Raw genomic sequence first — 19,947 nt, forward strand, 5'->3', positions numbered from 1 at the left:
ATCCGGCAAAGACTGCGGCCCTTCAAATTCACATTCTTTCCATGTGCGGCCCATATACTTAGCCGAGCTTGAGCCCCCTGCTATAGAGGCTGTTCCCTGCAGTGCAGACTCTGGGGATCTTTTCTCACTCAGTGACACAATTCTCCTTTTATCCTGTTATTACCCCAATTATTTTTGTTTGCGTTCTTTTGTCCAAAATTGTCTTTATATGCATTTGTCTGCGTTTTTTTTTTTACAAGTCAGAAAAAAACTTAGCAGGACACAACGGAGCCGCTGCCATTCCCGGAACCGTGCCACCGCTACTGATCCCGCGCTCTGACAGCCGGGAGCGCACGGCCGAGCCAGGTATCCCAGCATGCACTACGCCGGAGACGCTCCTCACTCTCCCTCATCGCGGCGCCTGTCTACACTCACCGTTTTCTCTATGGTTTAGTTAACCGGAAGTGCATTACCCTCCGATCCCGGAAGTTCCGACATATTACCGGCGACCCTGAGAGGTAATGTGTAGTGGACGGCCCCTCCACAGCAGGAGGGGGAGCCCGGGCGGGGACTGCCGGCTCCGGGGCTGTAATGTGCGTGTAACCTCTGTCCAGCAGAAGAGGGGACGGGTCCGCACCTTCCCGGGGTATGAGAACATGTCTGTGCCTGGTGCAGGTACCTGCTCACACAAGTGTCACCTACAGATCCCAGGGCTGTCACATCGTGCAGGAAACATGGAGGGCACGTCTGCATATTGTATTCATGTGCAGTGTCATGTTACTGTTCTCTGTTATCAGCCTCAGGCTGGGAGACCCAGATCTCTGACAGGAGAGGAGCTCTGCCCGAGGACCCCAGACCTCTATGTATTCTGTGTCTATGTGGGGTCCTGGCTCCAGCAGTCTGGCCGCCCTCATTGCCAGGTGACTGTTGATTCACTGCGTATGGTGGAGGGCGGCCTCATTGTACTGTAGTGCACCCCAGTGGCTCAGGCTTGTCAGGAATCACACTAAGGCTGTATTCACACACAGATTTTACAGGAGGTTTTTGGGGGGAAGGATCTTAGGAATAAGATCCTTTACAAACTTTCCAACAACTGATTAAAAATGCAGTGAAAACTCTTCCTACTCACGTCTATGGGACATCTGTCCATGTGAGTTTTTTTGGGGGACATTTTTGTCTTATCCCGAATTGGTTTTGAAATAGTGCAAGTGACTAAAAGATGCCTCTCCTCCAGACTAGACAATGTCCTATCAGCAGGCTGCTGCAAGGAATGGCGCATTACATGATTTGGACCCTCAGTTTTACAGGGACCATTGCCCAGGCCAGTACAGAGTGCCAGCTCTGAGGTTGTGCATTTTAGAAATCCTTACACAGATGCTTCCCAGCAGGTAGTAATTATAACCTATAGTCAGTAAATATTTCTGAATACCCCTTTAAAGCACACTGCAAATTAATGGTACTCTGTCAGCACAGAATGACAAAAGGTTTGTACTCCCATCAGTATTCATCAGCCCTTGTAAACAAGCATGGACTAACTTTTAGGGTATGTGCACACAATCAGCGTTCACTGCGGATTGGACACAGCGCAAGTGTGCTGTGTGCAATCCGCAGCGGCCAGATGTTATGGCATAGTGTATGAGATTTATACAAATTCCATTCCCACTATGTGTCTGCGGCACACCTTTGAAAATTGACATGCGGCGCGTCTTTCCGGACCGCAGCATGTCAAATTCTCCGGCGGGTCCGCATGCGGGCTTTCCCCATAGACTTAATCTCTATGGGGAAAGTCTGCAGATGGGGGGGAAAAAAAAAAAAAAGAGGCCGGCTCTCATTTGCATAATGAGCATAAGCCAGAGGCGGCTTCTCCGCAGTCTCGGTGCCGTAGTCGGCTACGGATGGTCTGCACAGGCCCTTATATTGTCATTTGATGTTTGGTTAAAAAGCAGAAATTGACGTATTTTAAAGCGCCCTGAGGCCATGATCCAACCATGTGCAACATACAGTATATGCCTGTCACTATAACTTAAATCTATGCACAGCTGCATCAGTCAGCATAGGAATCCATTGGAAAAAAAGCTTTTATATATTTAATGTATATTTTTTGCAGGATATTATTTGGAAGTTGCAGGTGAATACCAATTAGATACCATACACATATCATTTTTTGGTTACTGTTAATGTGAACCCTGGGAAACCATTTGATGCACACATTAATCATATCCAGGTTCGTCTGTCAGTCTAGCTGTGTTGGGGTAGTAGAGAAGCCAGTGGGGACCTGCACCGATAACTGTTCTTGTTTTTATGTCCTTCTTTAACCCCCCCACACCACCTAACATAACAGGCCATCATAGTCAGGGTGCACGTGTGTTGAGCGGGGTCGGGAGATGAGCCCACCCCATAGCCAGCATCTGCCTGTAACAGCAATGATCAGCGCCTGCCGCAGTTGCTGCTTTTTGTTTCAATGCCATTGTCAATGGGTGACCATGGCAGCCAAGGGCCTGACAAAGGCCTTCAACACCACCATATTGGTACTCTTGAAACTCAGCCTGTAGTTGAGCTTAAAGGAAATACATATACTATGTACTGTAATACTGTGGTATTGCAGTATATAGTATAAGCGATCAAATGATAGCAGGTTCACGTTCCATAAGAGTCCTAAAAAAAAACGAAGTTCAAAAATAAAAAAATGCAAAAGTCTAAATCGCCCCTTTTCCCGTTTTTAAAATAAAGAAATAAAATAATAAACATAATTGGTGTCACTACATCTATAAAAGTCTAGTCCATCAATATATAAAATGAATTAAAATACACCCCCCATTTCAAAACAGCAGATTTGTGTATTTTTCAGCCACTAGTTTCATTCCACTTTACAGTTCCTCCCACAAAAAAAGAAATACAACAAAAAATTGGTCAAAATATTGCATATACCCCAAAACTGTACCCGTAAAAGATTAGCCCTCACATCTCCAAAAATTAAAAAGTTACTGGTCTCAGAAAATGACGTAATAAACAATGAATTTATTTATTTTACTAATTTCAGAATTTTTTTCACAACTAAAATATAAAAAAGAACCATATACATGTTTGGTGTCGCCATAATCGTAGTGACCTGCAGAATCATACTGCCAGATTGTTTTTATGGCATTCATTTTGTGCTAAAAACAATGGTGGAATCGCAGTTTTTTTCACAATTTCAGCCCACTTTGATTTTTTTTTCCCGTTTTTCAGTACATGACACTGTAAAATGATTGGCGCCATTCAAAACTACAAAGCTGTTTCAAGAAAGAAGCCAGTATACGGCCATGTGGGCTCAAATATAGCTCTTGGAAGGAGAGGAAAAATTGGCTGGTCCAAAGGGTTAAGATTAGTGTTGAGCGAGTATGTACTGTCCGAGTATGCTCGGGCCGAGCTCCGAGTATTTACAGCTGCTCGGTGATATGGTTGAATCACTCCCGTGTGCATGATTTACAACTGTTTGACAGCTTTATTACATGTGAGGAATGTGTAAGAAATAGACATTCCTCACATGTAATAAAACTGTCAAACAGTTGCAAATCATGCACACGGGAGCGATTTTAACCATATCACCGAGCAGCTGTAAATACTTGGAGCTCAGCCCAAGCATACTCGGCGAAAGGGTTAATAGAACATACTTGCTCAACACTAGTTAAGATCTTTTAATTAACGCTATTAGCCTGCAGATTAACCCCAGATCTGCAGGCTAATAGTTATCAAACATGACAGGTTCCCTTTAATCTTTTCCCGCTGCAGTCAGTTTTCATTTATTCATCCTGGGTTCCTATGAGAGGACATTTTTTCTTTTACTGTCACCGTGGCCATATGAGAGCTTGTTTATTGGCGCGATACATCTTCCTCACAGGACACCTAGGACATCGTGCATGTATGCAGGGCGCAGCCAAAGCCATGGACATACACCGTTCTTTGCTGCACATATGCTAAATACCGGTACAGTACAGTGCAAATGTTTGAGGCACATGTGGAGAATATGCTGCAGAGTAAGAATGCTTTAAAAAAAATAGTTAATTGTTTATTTTTATCAATTAAAGTGAATGAACAAAAGCCAAATCTAAATCACATATTTAATGTGACCGTCATTTGCATTCAAAACAGCATCAACAGATTAATTCTTCTAGGTACAGCTGCACAAAGTCCGATATTTTGTAGAATTATAGTCAGGTGTATGATTAACCAATCATACAAGGTGATAATGATTATCATCATTTTCATATGTAGGTTGAAAAAAGTCATTGACTAAAACACAAACGGCTTAAAACTGAGTGAGGAACCGACAAACTCTGCTACAAAGGTGAGGTTGTGGAAGACCATTTTGTGTCACAGGTCATACACTACGTAATACACAGGGCAGTTATAGTGCGTCAGTAAGGTCTCTCCCAGACAAGCATATCAAAGCAGATTGGGGTTTTAGGATGTCCTGATCAGGCACTTTTGAAAAAGCTGCAAGAAGTGGGCAACATTGAGGACCCTAATCACAATGATCGGCCAAGAAAACCTAGTGCAGCAGATGAGACACATCACTGTTGCCTTGAAATCGGGAGATGTCCAGCTGTGCCATTATCTCAGAACCAGCAGTAACCGATGCACACAGCTACACCTGTCTATTGCTCAGAGAATTGTGGTCTTCATGGAAGGATTGTGGCCAAAAGCTCTGGACTGGTAAGCCTAAATATGAAATATTTTGCTGTGACAAAAGGCAGATTAAAATCGTTCGCTGAAGTGCTGGAGAGCGGCACAATAATGAGTCTGCAGGCAACAGGTTCTATTCTTGAAACCATTCTTACTCTTCAGCATTTTTTCCACACCTGCCTAAAACATTTGCACAGTGCTGTACCTTGTTGTAATTGTGTAAATTTCTTTTATTTGTAATTTTACATGCCTTCTACTGATAACATTTGTTGTTTTTTCCTTTTTTGTCTGTAGACTGGCTGGTCCATCTCTTCTGTGCCTATACCTGCCATGGCAGGCTGGTCTCGTGAGGCAGTACTGACGCTGTACCGCGCCCTTCTGCGCCAAGGGCGTAAGCTAGAATTTACTGATCGTGACTACTATGCTTCGTATGTGCGCAGAGAATTTAGAAAAAATCAGAGCCTTACAAAGCAAGAAGACAAAGAGAAACAGCTGGAGAAAGGACAGTTTTTCCTGAGGACCAACCTGGGAGGGTTGGTGTAAACCTTGCGATTTGCCCACTTTTTACTCACATCTACAGGTAAACATTTTTGATATTTCATATTGGCTGTTATGTATGCTGGAAACAGTGGAGCACGCCAAACATTTACACAACCAGTGTAATGGGTTATTGTTTAACAGCGAGGGAATGGCTTCTTCTACCTGGTGTTGCTTGTTTTTTGCATAACCATTGTAAGAAGAAAGCTCGTATAATAGCCTCACAGTCTGACATGCATTATTACGGAAAGTAGCAATCCTTAATAACTCAAAATACTTCCTTGCAAATTTTTTTCAATCTACTGAAATCATCTAAAACTTCTTTTGTAGATCCACTACAATCTCTTCTCTTTTTTCAGGAAATATGGCAGGGGCTGGAGAGAAGAAAGGGAAGAAAGATGACAATGGCATTGGTACCGCCATAGACTTTGTGCTGTCCAATGCTCGCTTGGTGCTTGGAGTTGGTGGAGCTGCAATGCTAGGAATAGCAACTCTTGCAGTGAAGCGGGTACGTGTAGAAGAGATGAAAACATAGGGCGCGATTCATCCAGACCAGCATGGTTCATGCCGGTATTGATGAGGGGGTATGTTTATGTCAGACGTACGCCTCACCACAAATCTTATCCCAGTAAGAGACCAGAGTAACATTTGTGGTGTAAGGTACGCCACGGCTTGTAATGAATTTGACGAGTGGGCATCGACACGTTCCGCTCATTTTGGCAAAGCTGGCTGAAATTGGCATGGAAATGGTAAGTCGCAACAATTTTTGTGCAATCTGTGTTGCGCTAAGACTTTGCAAATTTTCACAGCATTTTAAGCTAGTCACTTTGGTGAACCTATGAGCCATAATATTTTGGGCTTTTATTGCTGCAGTGATTTTAACCAATCGGGAAAAGGAAACTATTCAAGTTAATAGGGCTTTTTTACTAAGTACTAGCAAACAGCCAAGTGGTGGTGCCAATATAATTAGTGTGAGCAGTTGTGCCCCAATATTATAAATCACTGGCCATATCTACTGAACCACCTCTCCCCCCCCACTATTACACAGTTTTCACATAATTTCCTACTGAATATGTACAGACCCTGCCCAACTCGGGTAAGTCATCCATTAGGGGTCTTTAGTACCCTGTTGAGTGCTTTACATTTTTATCGGTAATAGTAGTAGTTAGTTCTCCAGTCCCAGCCAAGTCATTTTCTATCTTCAGTATATCTTCACAGTAGGTAATTCAATCTTCTCGTGTTTGTTTAGATGTATGATCGAGCTATTAGTGCTCCTGCGAGTCCTTCTCGAGCGAGCCAGTCTGGGAAGCGGAGCTGGGAAGAACCGAGTTGGTTGGGCTCATCCACACGTCTGTTGAACAAAGACATGAAAACATCTGTGAGCCGCAGCCTGCAGACACTTCCGACTGATGCTTCAGTATTCGAGCGAGGTGGGAAATTGTGCTTATTTTCATTCCAGTACTTTTGTTGAGCATTGTCCTGAAATGTGTGTTGTCTGCATATGTAGATATATGATGATAGTGATCTAATGGGCTGCTTCCATGCCAACCTTCCATCATTAGAATAACATAAAGTAGAAGAAAAAAATAGTAATTGTCATGGCTCTGTTGTCGGGTATCCCAGGGTCAGGGGTTAATTTCCTATCCCTAATGCTAGGGGCGCCGTAGCTGGCCCTGTTCCCTGAATTACTTCTGATGGTGAAGATGCCGGGGCCACGTACCTTGTCTGAGCTCCTCAATCCGCCCTCAGTCTGTTCCCTTCACCAATCCAGGGAAGAGGGGAATAGTAGTGTATGGCAGTACACCAACCAGTCTAACAAGGTAATACAAACCGGGCTAAAGGAAAATACCAGTCATATAAATAAATGCACACAAAGAGAGGTTAACACCAGGAAGTGGAGGATGGGGAACAAACCAAAATAGGAGAAGAGGATTACACACAACCTAAACCACACAACAGTCTTAGCTTAAATCCTTCAAACACCTTCTCAAACAGCAACTCCCCACCACACTCCTAGAACCACGCAGCATAAGCTAGCTCTGGCAATGACTCCAAGCCAAAGCCCAGAATATATAGGAGCGGGGAGTGGCTAATATTGGACAACTGAGAGCCTTAATGCTGGTAAGCTTCCAGGAGCTCACAACTGAGCAGATTAACACTTGAACTGCTGAAAGAAACTTGCACCGTTTAATATGAAGGTGAAAGGTTTCTAGTAAGCGCAGGATTGGGAGGAATCAGACGCTGCGGTCTTCTGGCTCCTCTATTGTCGTGGTAAACCCGAGACAATGTTGAAAACACACCTTCTGCGCAAGAGTCAAAACCTCTCTGAACCTTCGTGCTCCAGTATTAGACAGCCTCTGTGACACAAACACATTTTGCATGCGTATAAAGAGATCAGGAGCAAGATACATGTAAAACTAACATGGGAGCGTTGTTGTCAGAGCCATAGAAAGCTCATGTTGCACAGTGTATTCATTTTTGGCGTCACTTTATTGAACAAAACAGAGAATCAGAAAAATAAAATCACTTTTTTTCCCTTAAATCAGATCTGCAAAATAAAATAATAGTTAAAATTTTATAACTTTAAAGAGGACCTGAAAATTTTTCATACAGATTTAGTCCCATTTGAATTGGGTTAACCCACTGCAGAAGTCATGAGTGTTGGCCTCTGATCCCCCAAAGAAAAGCTACTCCAGAGTTGTATCATGTGGAGTACATTTTTATTTTTATTTTTTTGCTTGGAAAGCCTTGTCTGAGTTGATAGGTCTCCCTCAAGTACAAATCCATTTGTAGCTTGCTAGCAAGAGGGGGGAAAAAGACTAGAAAGTTAAAAAGAATAATCTGCTTTTAGGATTCAGCATTTTCAAAGCTAAGTTTTACACTGGGCATTAATGTCTAAAACACCCCCAGTCATCTGCTTTCTGCTATATTTACAGTGTTTGATATAATTTTTTAATGTTTATTCACTCATTTGTGTGCTGTCCATTTTACCATTTTATATTCTTAGACAGTACACCGACCAAAGGGTTTCATTGATCCATACACCCATCCATTCTATGTAGCCTAACACTTTAATTGGCAATTCTGTATGATGCATGTTTTATCTGAGTGATGTGCTTTATGAATGGATAGAATTGATCACATAAAAAAAAAAAACCCTTCTCTCTGTAGATTCAATCCAACCAAAACCGCCAAGTCGCAAGACCAAGTCTGATTTGATGAAGACTCGCTTGAAACTATCACTTCAGGAGAAGCTCTTTACCTACTACAAGAAGTACGTGGCCATTCCTCCTGGAGAGCAGAGCCACGCCAAGCAGGCTGCTATAGACATCTGTGCCGAACTACGCAACTTCATACACAGCAAATTTCCTGACATGCCCCTCCGAGACATGCACCTGAGCGGGAGCTTGTACGATGATCTACAGGTAAAGCTCTTGCTGCTGTGTTTCTACATTTCATAGTGAACCGTAGAACAGGCATCAAAATTCCCCTCTTACTGGGATGGGAAAGTCATGTAATATTTATTTTTTAGTACATTCACAATGTATTTGTAGTTTTATTGTCAATGTAACAGAAACTTGCACTCCACGCACAGAACTACTGGTGAGCTTGTGATAGGCTGGTGCTTATAAATGGCAGGCAATCTGGAGAAACAGAAAGGGATGTGGATGGTCAGAAAATCAGTCTGAACCTGTTAGTTGTGTGCAAAAGTTTACATACCCCGGCTGAATTTTTCCTTTCTTGGCCTTGTTTCAGAGAATATGAATGATAACAAAAAACTTTTTCTCCACTCATGGCTATTGGTTGGGTGAAGCCATTTATTGTCAAACTACTGTGTTTTCTCTTTTTAAATCTTAATGACAGCCAAAAACATCCAAATGACCCTGATCAAAAGTTCACATACCCTGGTGATTTGGGCCTGAGAACATGCACAGAGTTTGACACAAATGGGTTTGAATGGCTACTAAAGGTAACATCCTCACCTGTGACCTGTTTGCTTGTAATCAGTGTGTGTGCATAAAGGCTGAGTGAGTTTCTGGGATTCAGACAGACTCTTGTATCTTTCATCCAGCCACTGACGTTTCTGGATTCTGAATCATGGAGAAAGCAAAATAATTGTCAACGGATCTATGGGAAAAGGTAGTTGAACTGTATAACACAGGAAAGGGACACAAAAAGATATCCAAGGAATTTATAATGCCAGTCAGCAACGTTTAAACTGTGATTAACAAATGGAAAATCAAGGGCTCTGTAAAAACCAAACCACGGTCACGTAGACAAACAAAAATTTCGGCCACAACTGCCAGGACAATTGTTCGGGATGCAAAGAAAAATACACATCAGCTGAAATTCAGGACTCTGAAAGCTAGCGGTGTGGCTGTCTCAAGATGCACAATAAGGAGACACTTGAAGAAAAATGGGCTGCATGGTCGAGTCACCAGAAGAAAGCCATTACTGTGCAAATGCCACAAAGTATCTCGCCTACAATACACCAAACAGCACAAAGACAAGCCTCAGAACATATGGAACAAGGTAATTTGGAGTGATGAGACCAAAATTTAACTTTTTGGCCACAACCATAAACGTTACATTTGGAGAGAGGTCAACAAGGCCTATGATGAAAGGAACACCATTCCTACAGTAAAGCACGGGGGTGGATCGCTGATGTTTTGGGGATATGTGAGCTACAAGGGCACAGGAAACTTGGTAAAAGTTGAAAGAAAGATGAATGCAGCATATTATCAGCAAATACTGGAGGCAAATTTGCACTCATCAGCCCGGAAGGTGCGCATGGGACGTACTTGGATGTTCCGACATGACAACGATCTAAAACACAAGGCCAAATCGACCTGCCTACAACAGAACAAAGTGAAGGTTCTGGAGTGGCCATCTTGGTCTCCTCACCTCAATATCATTGAGCCACTCTGAGGAGATCTCAAGCATGCAGTTCATGCTAGACAGCCCAGGAATTTACAGGAACTGGAGGCTTTTTGCCAAGAAGAATGGGCAGCTTTACCATCTGAGAAAATAACCTCTTCAACAGCTATTACAAAAGACTTCAAGCTGTCATTGATGTTAGAGGGGGCAATACACGGTATTAAGAACTGGGGTATGTGAACTTTTGATCAGGGTCATTTGGATATTTTTGGTTGTCATTAAGATTTAAAAAGAGAAAACACAGTAGTTTGACAATAAATGGCTTCACCCAAACAGTAACCATGAGCGGAGAAAAAGGATTTTTGTTATCATTCATATTCTCTGAAACAAGGCCAAGAAAGGAAAAATTCTACCGGGGTATGTAAACTTTTGAGCACAACTGTATATCCAAACTGCTTCCCAGCATAGTTACAAGTAGGGCTGTGGAGTTGGAGTCAGTATAAAATGGACCGGCTCCAACTCCTAAACTATATAATAAATTGGGTACAGTAGTTCAATGCAGTTTGTGGGGAATATTTTTCATAAGGATTTGGGAAAGTTATGAAATGTCCTATTCCTGATCTAAGGGTCTAGACTTTTAGCTGAGATGAATCTGCGCGGCAGTAAATTTATCACTTAAACATGAGCCATGTATGAGGGAGTCAGAGTCATGGAAATTGAGGAGTCGGAGGTTTCGCTTACCAACTCCACAGCCCTGGTTACAAGAGCGAGCCTTCTGCCGACTGTTCATACATTGCTCTCCTTATATACATAGTATACAGTAAGCTCCTAAGCCCTTCACATACTCTCACCCACGTTTATATAACATATCAGTGTATTTTCTCAGGAACACAAAATCTATCTTTAGCCAGTAAGAACTGTTTGAGCTTGTGTATCACTACTTACCCTGGCACTGTGATTTGGTTTTCTGACCCTATAGCTCCTGACAGCTTCCATTTAAATACTGTTAAAGGGAATTTGTCACCAGCGAAATCACTTTTTTCAGCAGGAGATTATAACTAGACGGCTAGTAAACCTGCTGCCATGTAGTCCTCCATATTCAGGAGCTCTATATAACCCGCCCCACCACTGATTGGCAGCTTTCCATGTATACTGTGCATAGGCAGAAAGCTGCCAATTAGTGGTGTGGGAGAGCTCAGCATTTAGAGAACTGCTAGATCTGGAACAGAGAAAACAGTGTTTTGTTTTGTTTTTTTATCAAAACTATAGCAAGCAGCCCAGTAAATGATGCATCTCTTGAATCTGGGTCTCCTCTACATTATACTGCTCTCAAATGGGGTAGCAAAAATCTGGTGACAGATTCCCTTTAAACTTAAAGCTGATTAATTAGAGATAATTCTCATGTTAGATGATTGACGTGCCTTCATGTTGCTTTTATGTTTCTAACTTTCAGGTTGTTAGAGCGGATCACATTCAACTCATGGTACCTCTTTCCGTGGAAAATAATTTATGGTCGTGTGTCCCTGGAGAAGAAACCATCCTCAATCTTCCAGGCTTCTGCCTTGTGCGTAGAGAGAATGTTGAGTACTTTCCTCGTGGGACCAGTTATTGGGACCGCTGTGTGGTAGGAGGGTATCTTTGTCCCAAGGCTGTGGTAGCCACTTTTGAGAAAGTGGTAGCTGGTTCTATTAACTGGCCAGCCATTGGCAGCATGTTGGGCTATATAATTAGGCCTGTCGTGCCCTCAGAAAGCCTCATCTTAGAGGTTCAGTATGATGATGATCGAAAGCTCTTTATAGACTTCTTGCCATTAGTTGCTCTTGGGGACCGTGCCGCTGTTGCCAAAGCTCACAGATTACCACGTTATGGGAACATGTGGCGCTTAAGCCAGCGCGGAGCAGAAACTGCTGCTTTGGTAGGTAGAGATCAACAAGATTCAGGCTGCCGGGGTCTCTGCCTAAAGATTCTGAAGGCGATATGTCGATACAATATACCTCTGTCCCATCTTACAGCCTCCCATCTCACCAACATCCTGCTCCATGTTTGTGATAAAGAGGAGGACTGGACCCAGGGGGCATTAGCAGACAGATTCCTTCAAGCACTTCGAGAAACTGTTGGACATCTAGAGACTGGGAATTTACCCTCCGCTTTGGACCCCAAGGTGAACTTGTTTTCTGAACTTACACCAGATGAAGTGGATGAGATGGGATATTTTCTTTACTGTTCCCTCTCTGAGCCAGAGGTGCTTCTTAGGACAGGAGAATGAGCAATTTTCAAGCAAGTTCATCATGATTAAAAGGAAACACGACCTGGTTTTATTAGCGCGAACTTCTAAAGAGCCTGCATAGTTATCAGGGCATAGGTATTATTCTTTCTTTTGGCGTTAATCTTTTTATTTTATATATGTCTGTTTGTTTTTGTTTTTTTTCCTCATTTCTTCACTTCTCAGGAAGGAGCTCTCTTTTTCAGAGATCATATCGGCCATAAATCATTTTCTAGTCTCTGAACAAAAACAATTTCTGGTAGCATGGAACATAAATGGCGGTGATGTATTGGAAATGCAATTATTTTCAGCTCATACTTTTGTGCTCATTCACTTTTAATAATGTTTCCTGTGACATTAAAGCTGTTGTCAGGCCACTTAAAATAAATAAAATAAGTAATACTCTCCTTACCATTGAGCTCCACTGCAGAAGTCACACGTCCATCAGGAAGATCGGCAGGAACCCGGAAAGTATTGGAATGAGAGCAATATGGCATGGGGAAGGCGAATATTACTTATTTTATAGCATTATTTTTTTTATTTTTTTTTTTTATAGAAAGTCTCAAGAACCGGCTTTAAATACACCTAACCAGGGCTGGACAAATCTATGGCACTAGATAATGTGTGTAGAAGTGTTTTTCTAAATGGCCGTAAATTTCTACAGTAATTTTCTACCCCTAATATAGCTGGCCATAATCATCCGATGTGAAATGGCTGCAGTGGTTTGTAATTTTCCTCCTTTGTTGCCATGGAAATGCATCGGAGCTGCAAACATAAAACGACAGACTGCAAACAAGCCTCGTGTAGTCTGATTCTGCAGGAAAGTGGCTACATAGGGTTTGTTCGCACTCTATCATTGGGATGGAAAAGTACTGAAGACACAAAATGGTAAAATATTTCTAACCTAGAAATGTCCCAAAGTTGCTTTCTTAGATGCACTGGAAGACTGTGAAAAACTGCTAATGTGTACATTGCCATCATAGGAGAAAACTGCCCTGAGATGTGTACTACCTCCCATTCCTGCATTAGTACAGTCTCGGGTCTCTAATATAACACACAGACCCCAGACATTTCTTACATCTCTCTGTTTTTCTTGTGCTAATGAAAATGGCAGAATTTCTAAGGTGAAGAGAGGTGATTGCTGGTTCAGGGATCTGGAGACACGTGGCTTTCATGGAAATGTTGTCTGACCGCGTTCAGTCTTTTTCCTCACCACTGTACCTTAGATATAGGCCTGTCTGGCGTCTAATCAGCTCATCACTTGGCGTGTTTGAGGTTGTGTAGGATTGTTCAGCCATCATCTGTAATCTACTACTAACTTAGTGTTGCAATGTTCTCCTCTTTGTTGATGCCTCCTGTGTTTGCATGTAGTGTCAAATGTCTTAAAGGGGTTGTTCAGGATTTTTTTTGTTTTCAAATAACAAGGAATATAAGCATAAAACTTCCTTTCTTAATCCCCCCCTTTTGGTCTTTGTTTCCTCTGGTGCAGCAATCATGTGCCGTACATACTCGTGATCAGTGCAGACACCACTGGCCTCCGCACCGATCTGCCTGTATGTACGCTGCATGATTGTAGCAGCAGTGGGTGAATTTAGGGTTGAGGTTTTATTGTATAGATCTCCCTACCTTTGTAGAAAAGAACATAATTCTGAATAACCCCTTTAACCACGCCGATGCTGGGGAGTATGCACAACTCGGCTAAGTTGTCTCCTTTCCCTCACGGACGGAGACCTCTTCCTTTTCTCAGATGCCCTGGCTATGGGGTCTTGAACCAGATAATGTTTAGTTATGCAAAATATTTTTGTCTTGAGCAAAGAACCACTTGACATCAGCTGGTAAACAGATAAGTATTGTGCGGCAGATGATGTGAATCACATGGTAAAATAGAGGCTTGTAACACTTGTGCTCAGCTGCTGCTTGGTGTGATTCATCCCACTTCTCTGCGTGTCACGGTCATGGCATGTATTCATCATGTGGTTGCACCTGCTGCACAGAGTGAAGTCCCTTACAGGTTCTGGAGCGATTGGTGAAAGCAGGGACAAGGGTTCTGGATCTGGAGTGTACCCACGGGAGGCTTTCAGTTAGCATCAACAAGGACTGTTACCCTGTTTTCTTCTTTTAGCACACACATGTATGAATTCTGCGTGTTTTATCTTATGGCGTAAGTTTCAAGTCTAACCAGGTTTTTACAGATCAACTCAGTAACCACCCGCTGTGTCTGTTTCTGGAGCCCGAAATCTCCAGATGCATTACTGTACGTTAAGCCATATTAACAGAACAGCTAGGTAACCATCCAGTGACTATAATGTAATCTAATCAGATTCCTGGGTTTTTAGTTGTGCTGGAGAGAATTGACTTTTACACTTTTGTATTAATTATTGGATTATGCTACTCATAGTGAGTCCACTTTGTGCAATGCGCCGGTTACAGATCTGATGGAGGACAACTAAGTCCAAGCAGATAGCCACAAAAGAAATGTTGAAAAATTTAAATTGCTATATTCCCCTTTACAAAACAGCCAATACTTACTCCGATGCTGGCACCGTTCTAGCTATGTGTGCGCCTAGTCTCCAAGGGCTCACTTAACATTGTCATGTGAGCCCTGGAGCCAATCAGCAGCTGCATCACCCTCATTTCCTTCAGACATGACTGATATTCGGAGTACGTCAGAAAGCTGCTGCAGCAGCTCACTGCTTCTAAGTGTCTGCTATGTCCAAGGGAAGTAAGAGAGACGTGCCCCATTAGCTTCCGCTGATTGGCTGCAGGGCTCGCATGACATAACGACATGCAAGCCCTGGGAGTGCCACAGCCGCCATCGCTAGAACAGAGGCGAGTACAGGCTGGTGTTTTTAAAAGGTGGAATATAGCAATTGAGAATGAGTTGTCTGAGTAGTGGACAACCCCTTTAAGCAGCAGAATATAATTATTGCAGAGTGGAATCAGAACAATTTAAAGGGAAACGGTCTTGTTGAAAATGATATCTGGTCTGCAGGCAGGATGTTATAGAGCAGGAGGGGCTAATCAGATTGATACACATTTTTGTGGGAAAAGTTTCAGTAAAACTTGCATTTTATTAATTGAAAACAGCACGGTATAGAGAAGGCAAAGCTGAACAGAATGATCTACAGTATAGGCTTGTGGGAAAAGATTGAGTAATACTTGTATTTTATTCATTGAGATCCCTAGTGTCTGTATGCTGGAGTCCAATGGATGGTTCTGTCAGTGATATAATAACGGTCCTGCTTTCACGGACATTTTCAGCACAATCCTTTAAAATGCCCCCGTTTCTTCCTTAGTCAGAGTCTATACTCCCACCTGCCATGTCTGGTGCAGTATCTTTGCAGTGGGAGAAAAAAAATGCTGCTGATTTTAGTTGTGTAAATGTGGATTCCCTTCCACACACTTCACCCTATGAATTGAAAAGCATAAATGGACATGCTACAGATTTCCCTTCCCCAGCAGCAGTATATATGCTGTGATGAGATGTTGGGAAATGTCTTTGTAATATACCAGGGATTCTCTGCCCGCCGTTCCCCGGCAGGCAATCTGATGCATAGACGGCTCTGGGAACGTCCCCTCGCTAATACCAAAACGTGGGGACTTTAATGTTCTTGTAGAGGAGTCCATCTACCTAGGAATATGAATTTGCTAAATGAATATTATTGAAGACCACTGAGGTGGAGGAAGCCATTGTAGAATCAAAACCTTAATTCCTATGTTGCATTTTGATTTATTAATGTTACTATTGAAGTGATGGCACCTAATGTCGGCTCCCACTGAGTTCAGGCCAACAGGTAGTGTATGGGGGGCATCCTGACCCACCCCCGACCAGATGTCGTGTGAGATGAGGATTGGACAATTTGACTTTACATGCCCCATTATTGTCCTCTGTGGAGATACTTGACCACCAGAGATGTCTGGTTGGATCTCACTCCCCTCTCCCCATACAGGACACGTGCCGGTCATGCATGTGGCTGGGGAGCTGGGAGAGATGGCTTGTTCAGCGTACAGCTGTGTGCCGCCATCTGCTGACCACATACATGTTACTGCCATCTACTGCCTACCTGAACCATACCTAGACTACATCATCAACACACGACATACATATTCTTCTGAAAGCGGGAATGTTACTTACCCTGGTGTTACGAAGTGTCCTGTTTGTCAGCGTCATTTCTAATCTATATATATATTCAGCACTTTGGATTCCAGCCATAAATTGGCATTATGTCATTAGGACATTGTTCATCTGTGACTTCTCTTCCGCTGCCTAATAACTCAATGCTGCACCTCTTCTATATTCCTAAATGTGTCTGGCATTTCCCCAGAATATGTCGACTCTTTCACTTGTGCTTCCATTGATGTAACACATGTGGCTCAAAAAAAAAAAAAAAAGTTTAATCCTCACTAAAAAAAAAAAGCCTCAGTTCTGCCGTGAGATGAATGTGTAAGCGCCAGTGTGCAACTCCTAGTGATGGAAATGTGTCTGCTAAACCATATGGTGGGTATTACAGGTCATTGTTTCCCACTTTTTGTGTTTTTTTTTTTTTTTTTTCATTCTTAAGTATTTATCTATGAAATGGTTTAAAAGGCTCGAAAGTGCATGTTTTATTATTTTATTTTCTGAAGAGTGTTAATATAAACAATAAATGGTGACAATTACAATTACTAGCTGTGTGGAGTGTAATGGTGCTTTACAAACACATAACATTTAGAATATTTAAGTTGCTTCCAACACATGACCAGAACAGAGTTTTATCCCTTAGGAATCAACAAGGATGGCTCCTCTTTAAAAGGAATCTGTCAGCCCCTGGCAAACAAGGAGGAATATGGAGTCTTTAAAGGTATAAAGGAGTTAATTTTATTTTCTCATAACAAAAACATAATTTTATTTTCTCATAACAAAAAATGTTTAACTTTTTTTATATACCTTTTTAAGACTCTGTATTCCTCCTTGTTTTTTAAGTTTCTGATGTGTTCCCGCCTCGGGGCCCGCAAGAAATCCCGCCTCCTGTGGTAATTATAATGTTTCCCCCTCCCCTGCAGATTCAGCAGCCAAATCCCACGCCTGCGCACTTCACTTTTTAAAGAAGGCGCACTTGTACTATGTACTTTGCAGTCATAGTACTGCAGGGATCGTGTGCGCAGGCGCCGGGAAGTCACAGTGACCTTCCGGCGCCTGCGCACAAGATTCCTGCTTACTTCCTCTTGCCACCGGAATTCTGCGATCGATTTTGATCGCAGCATTTCGGGGGTTAATGTGCCGGGAGTGATGCGGGACTGCTCCCTGCACATAGCACCGGGTGTCAGCTGTAACAATCAGCTGACACCCGGCGGCGATCTCGCCCGTACCGCTTGAGTGCGGGCGAAATCGCCAGGGCGTATCAGGCCCATAAGGCCCAGGGCACAGATATGTATTAATACGCCCTGGGCCAGAAAGGGGTTAATGAAGGAGTTTGATAGATTTGGTTTCCTGAGTAATTTTAAAGTTAATTACTGAAAGCCTGAGGCATTGAATATATCATTAACATAGAAAGAGGTCAAACAAGTAATGGATAATTTACTAGTAATGGAAGTCGGAAGCAATAAAGTATCTGGGTGTGTTCATCACTCCTGATTCTTTAAAACTCTTTACCCTAAATTGAGATCATCTTGGCTCGGGAAAATGAACGCGATAAACATGCATAACTTGCCTCGTTTTTTATATATCTTTCATACCGTTCCCATCTCTCCCTCATGCAGTTTCTTCAGCAAACTACGTTCAGCCTTAACTAGGTTTGTATGGGGTAAATATAGATCTAGGACAGGTATGCAAACTTTAACTCGCCCTAAAACTGCTGGTGGAGCCGGATTTCCGAATTTTAAAATATATTTCCAGGCCTCTAATTTAGGTCGCCTTTTAAATTGCCATTTCCATTCTCTAACAAAGCAATGGGTCATTATTGAGCAGGAGGGGGTGGGCATTCCACTGAAGCATCTTCCTTGGCTTCTTGCCTCTGATGTTTTCTTGGTAGGGGGCTTAACGAACCTGACTAGGGGAACAATCAAAGTTTGGCATGCAATTATGAAAAAACATTATTCTTCCAGAACACTCGGCCCTCTCACACCACTTTTTTCTAATCCTTCCTTTCCTTCCGGATACTTGCCCAAATCTTTTATCGGATGGAGAGCTATGGAGGACACTCGTCTCTTACAAATACTTGAAAATGGTAAAATACTGCTATTCAACACTTTGCAGGATAGGTTTCCATCCAAAAAATTGTCATGGATAGAATACCTACAGCTGCAATCATTCTTATCCTCTCAGAAGATGCCACTTCCATCCCAGCTCACACTTACTCCTTTTGAGAGGTTGTTCTTACAGGAGTCTCACCCCAATCATACAATATCTTTGCTTTATAACCACCTGATTAGAGAAGGTATCCCAGGAAAATTAAAATTTCAATACACTTGGGAACAGGAACTATGGGTAGCCATATCTTCAATGGAATGGGAAAAAGGATTTTTATTCACACACAAAATGTTGGTCTCCTGTTATGCGCAGGAGAAAAATTCTAAAATTATGGTGAGGTGGTATCAGTAACCTGTAAAACTAAACGCCATATTTCCGTTGGTCCCAGACACATGTTGGCAATGTGAAATGGAAAAAGGATCTATGCTTCACATATGGTGGGAGTGTAGGAAGATCAAACCCTTTTGGGAAAAAATATTCTCAAACTATAATTTAGTTACTGGAAGTAGGGTTGAAAGTTGCCCTGAGATGGCTCTACTTTCCATTCTGCCTTCATCAATTGGGTCCCAAAATAAGGATATTTTACGCTTTTGTCTAACAGCCGCTCGTACAGTGATTCCAAGCTATTGGAAATCGCCTCAGATTCCCAAAACTTTGGAATGGTACAATGAAATGGCTAATATCTGCAGAATGGAAGAACTTTCTGCTGATTATAATGGCTCTGCCGATTAAATTCAGGAAGATCTGGAATGTCTGGATTTTGTTTCAAGACTCATTGGATTTTCATAAGCTATTTGAATGAGAGATTGATGACTTGTTGGATTGGACCTGGATTGGTGCTGGAGAATAATTAAGGAATCAAAGTGAGCTTCATTCTTTGTTCCCTTTGCCCCCCTCCTTCCCCTAATACGCCCCTCTTTTTTGCTTTCCCCATTTTATTTTGCTTTCTCTTCTCTTTTCCTTCTCTTTCTTCTTCTTCCCTTTTGGCTGCTTTATTAATGAATCACACAGTGGTTTGCTTACCTTGTTATAGTAAAATGTAATGCTTTCATTGATGATTAAGAGGTATTGAAGTCTTATCAGAGAAGTTTTGAAGATTGATCAATATGACTGGACATTTGCTACTGTATTTTACATCTGTTAATTTGCATTTCAATAAAAAGATTATACAAAAAAAAATCAATATATTGCTTTTCAACAGAAGAGGAAGTGTGGAAAGTATCTGTGAAAGACCCCTGAGTACATGGACCTACTCTATCACAACTCTTTGTATTGAATACGGCACATTGGACACACACAACACTTCTGCCCCCTGACAGAGCTGCTGAAGGATATGATGGGCCTCAGTAATTTCTTACACTGCTCTGCTAGAAGGAAAAATGGGCTCTGATTGCTA

General features: G+C 42.2%; 2 protein-coding genes across 4 annotated transcripts; both read left to right on the top strand.

Moving 5' to 3' along the window:
- The first annotated feature begins 408 nt into the window (after window positions 1-408).
- Window positions 409-5,187, top strand: MIURF (mitochondrial elongation factor 1 upstream open reading frame). 3 transcript variants are annotated; one of them, XM_073644262.1, is made up of 2 exons: window positions 409-497; window positions 4,939-5,187. In XM_073644262.1, the coding sequence occupies exon 2, from the start codon at window positions 4,975-4,977 to the stop codon at window positions 5,185-5,187; it is 213 nt and encodes a 70-aa protein (XP_073500363.1). In that variant the 5' UTR covers window positions 409-497; window positions 4,939-4,974. The 3 variants fall into 3 exon arrangements, with proteins under 3 accessions (XP_073500363.1, XP_073500362.1, XP_073500365.1); XM_073644261.1 differs by having other exon boundaries at window positions 446-654; XM_073644264.1 differs by having other exon boundaries at window positions 447-625.
- Window positions 5,188-5,545: 358 nt separating this feature from the next.
- Window positions 5,546-16,987, top strand: MIEF1 (mitochondrial elongation factor 1). Its single transcript, XM_073644260.1, has 4 exons — window positions 5,546-5,689; window positions 6,431-6,611; window positions 8,353-8,606; window positions 11,513-16,987. The coding sequence occupies exons 1-4, from the start codon at window positions 5,546-5,548 to the stop codon at window positions 12,323-12,325; spliced, it is 1,392 nt and encodes a 463-aa protein (XP_073500361.1). The 3' UTR covers window positions 12,326-16,987.
- The last annotated feature ends 2,960 nt before the right edge of the window (window positions 16,988-19,947 follow it).

This window comes from Phyllobates terribilis, unplaced genomic scaffold (assembly GCF_046119375.1).
Source record: "Phyllobates terribilis strain yellow unplaced genomic scaffold, ASM4611937v1 Scaffold_8__6_contigs__length_399053987, whole genome shotgun sequence".
NCBI classification, from domain to species: Eukaryota; Metazoa; Chordata; class Amphibia; order Anura; family Dendrobatidae; genus Phyllobates; species Phyllobates terribilis.

Excerpts from the sequence above, each read along its gene's own strand:
- MIURF (XM_073644261.1), top strand. The coding sequence starts at position 628 with ATGAGAACATGTCTGTGCCTGGTGCAG. Across the intron at positions 655-4,938 it reads CATGTCTGTGCCTGGTGCAG|ACTGGCTGGTCCATCTCTTC; the intron begins GTACCTGCTCAC and ends TTTTGTCTGTAG.
- MIEF1 (XM_073644260.1), top strand. The coding sequence starts at position 5,546 with ATGGCAGGGGCTGGAGAGAAGAAAGGGAAGAAAGATGACAATGGCATT. Across the intron at positions 6,612-8,352 it reads TGCTTCAGTATTCGAGCGAG|ATTCAATCCAACCAAAACCG; the intron begins GTGGGAAATTGT and ends TTCTCTCTGTAG. Across the intron at positions 8,607-11,512 it reads GCTTGTACGATGATCTACAG|GTTGTTAGAGCGGATCACAT; the intron begins GTAAAGCTCTTG and ends TCTAACTTTCAG.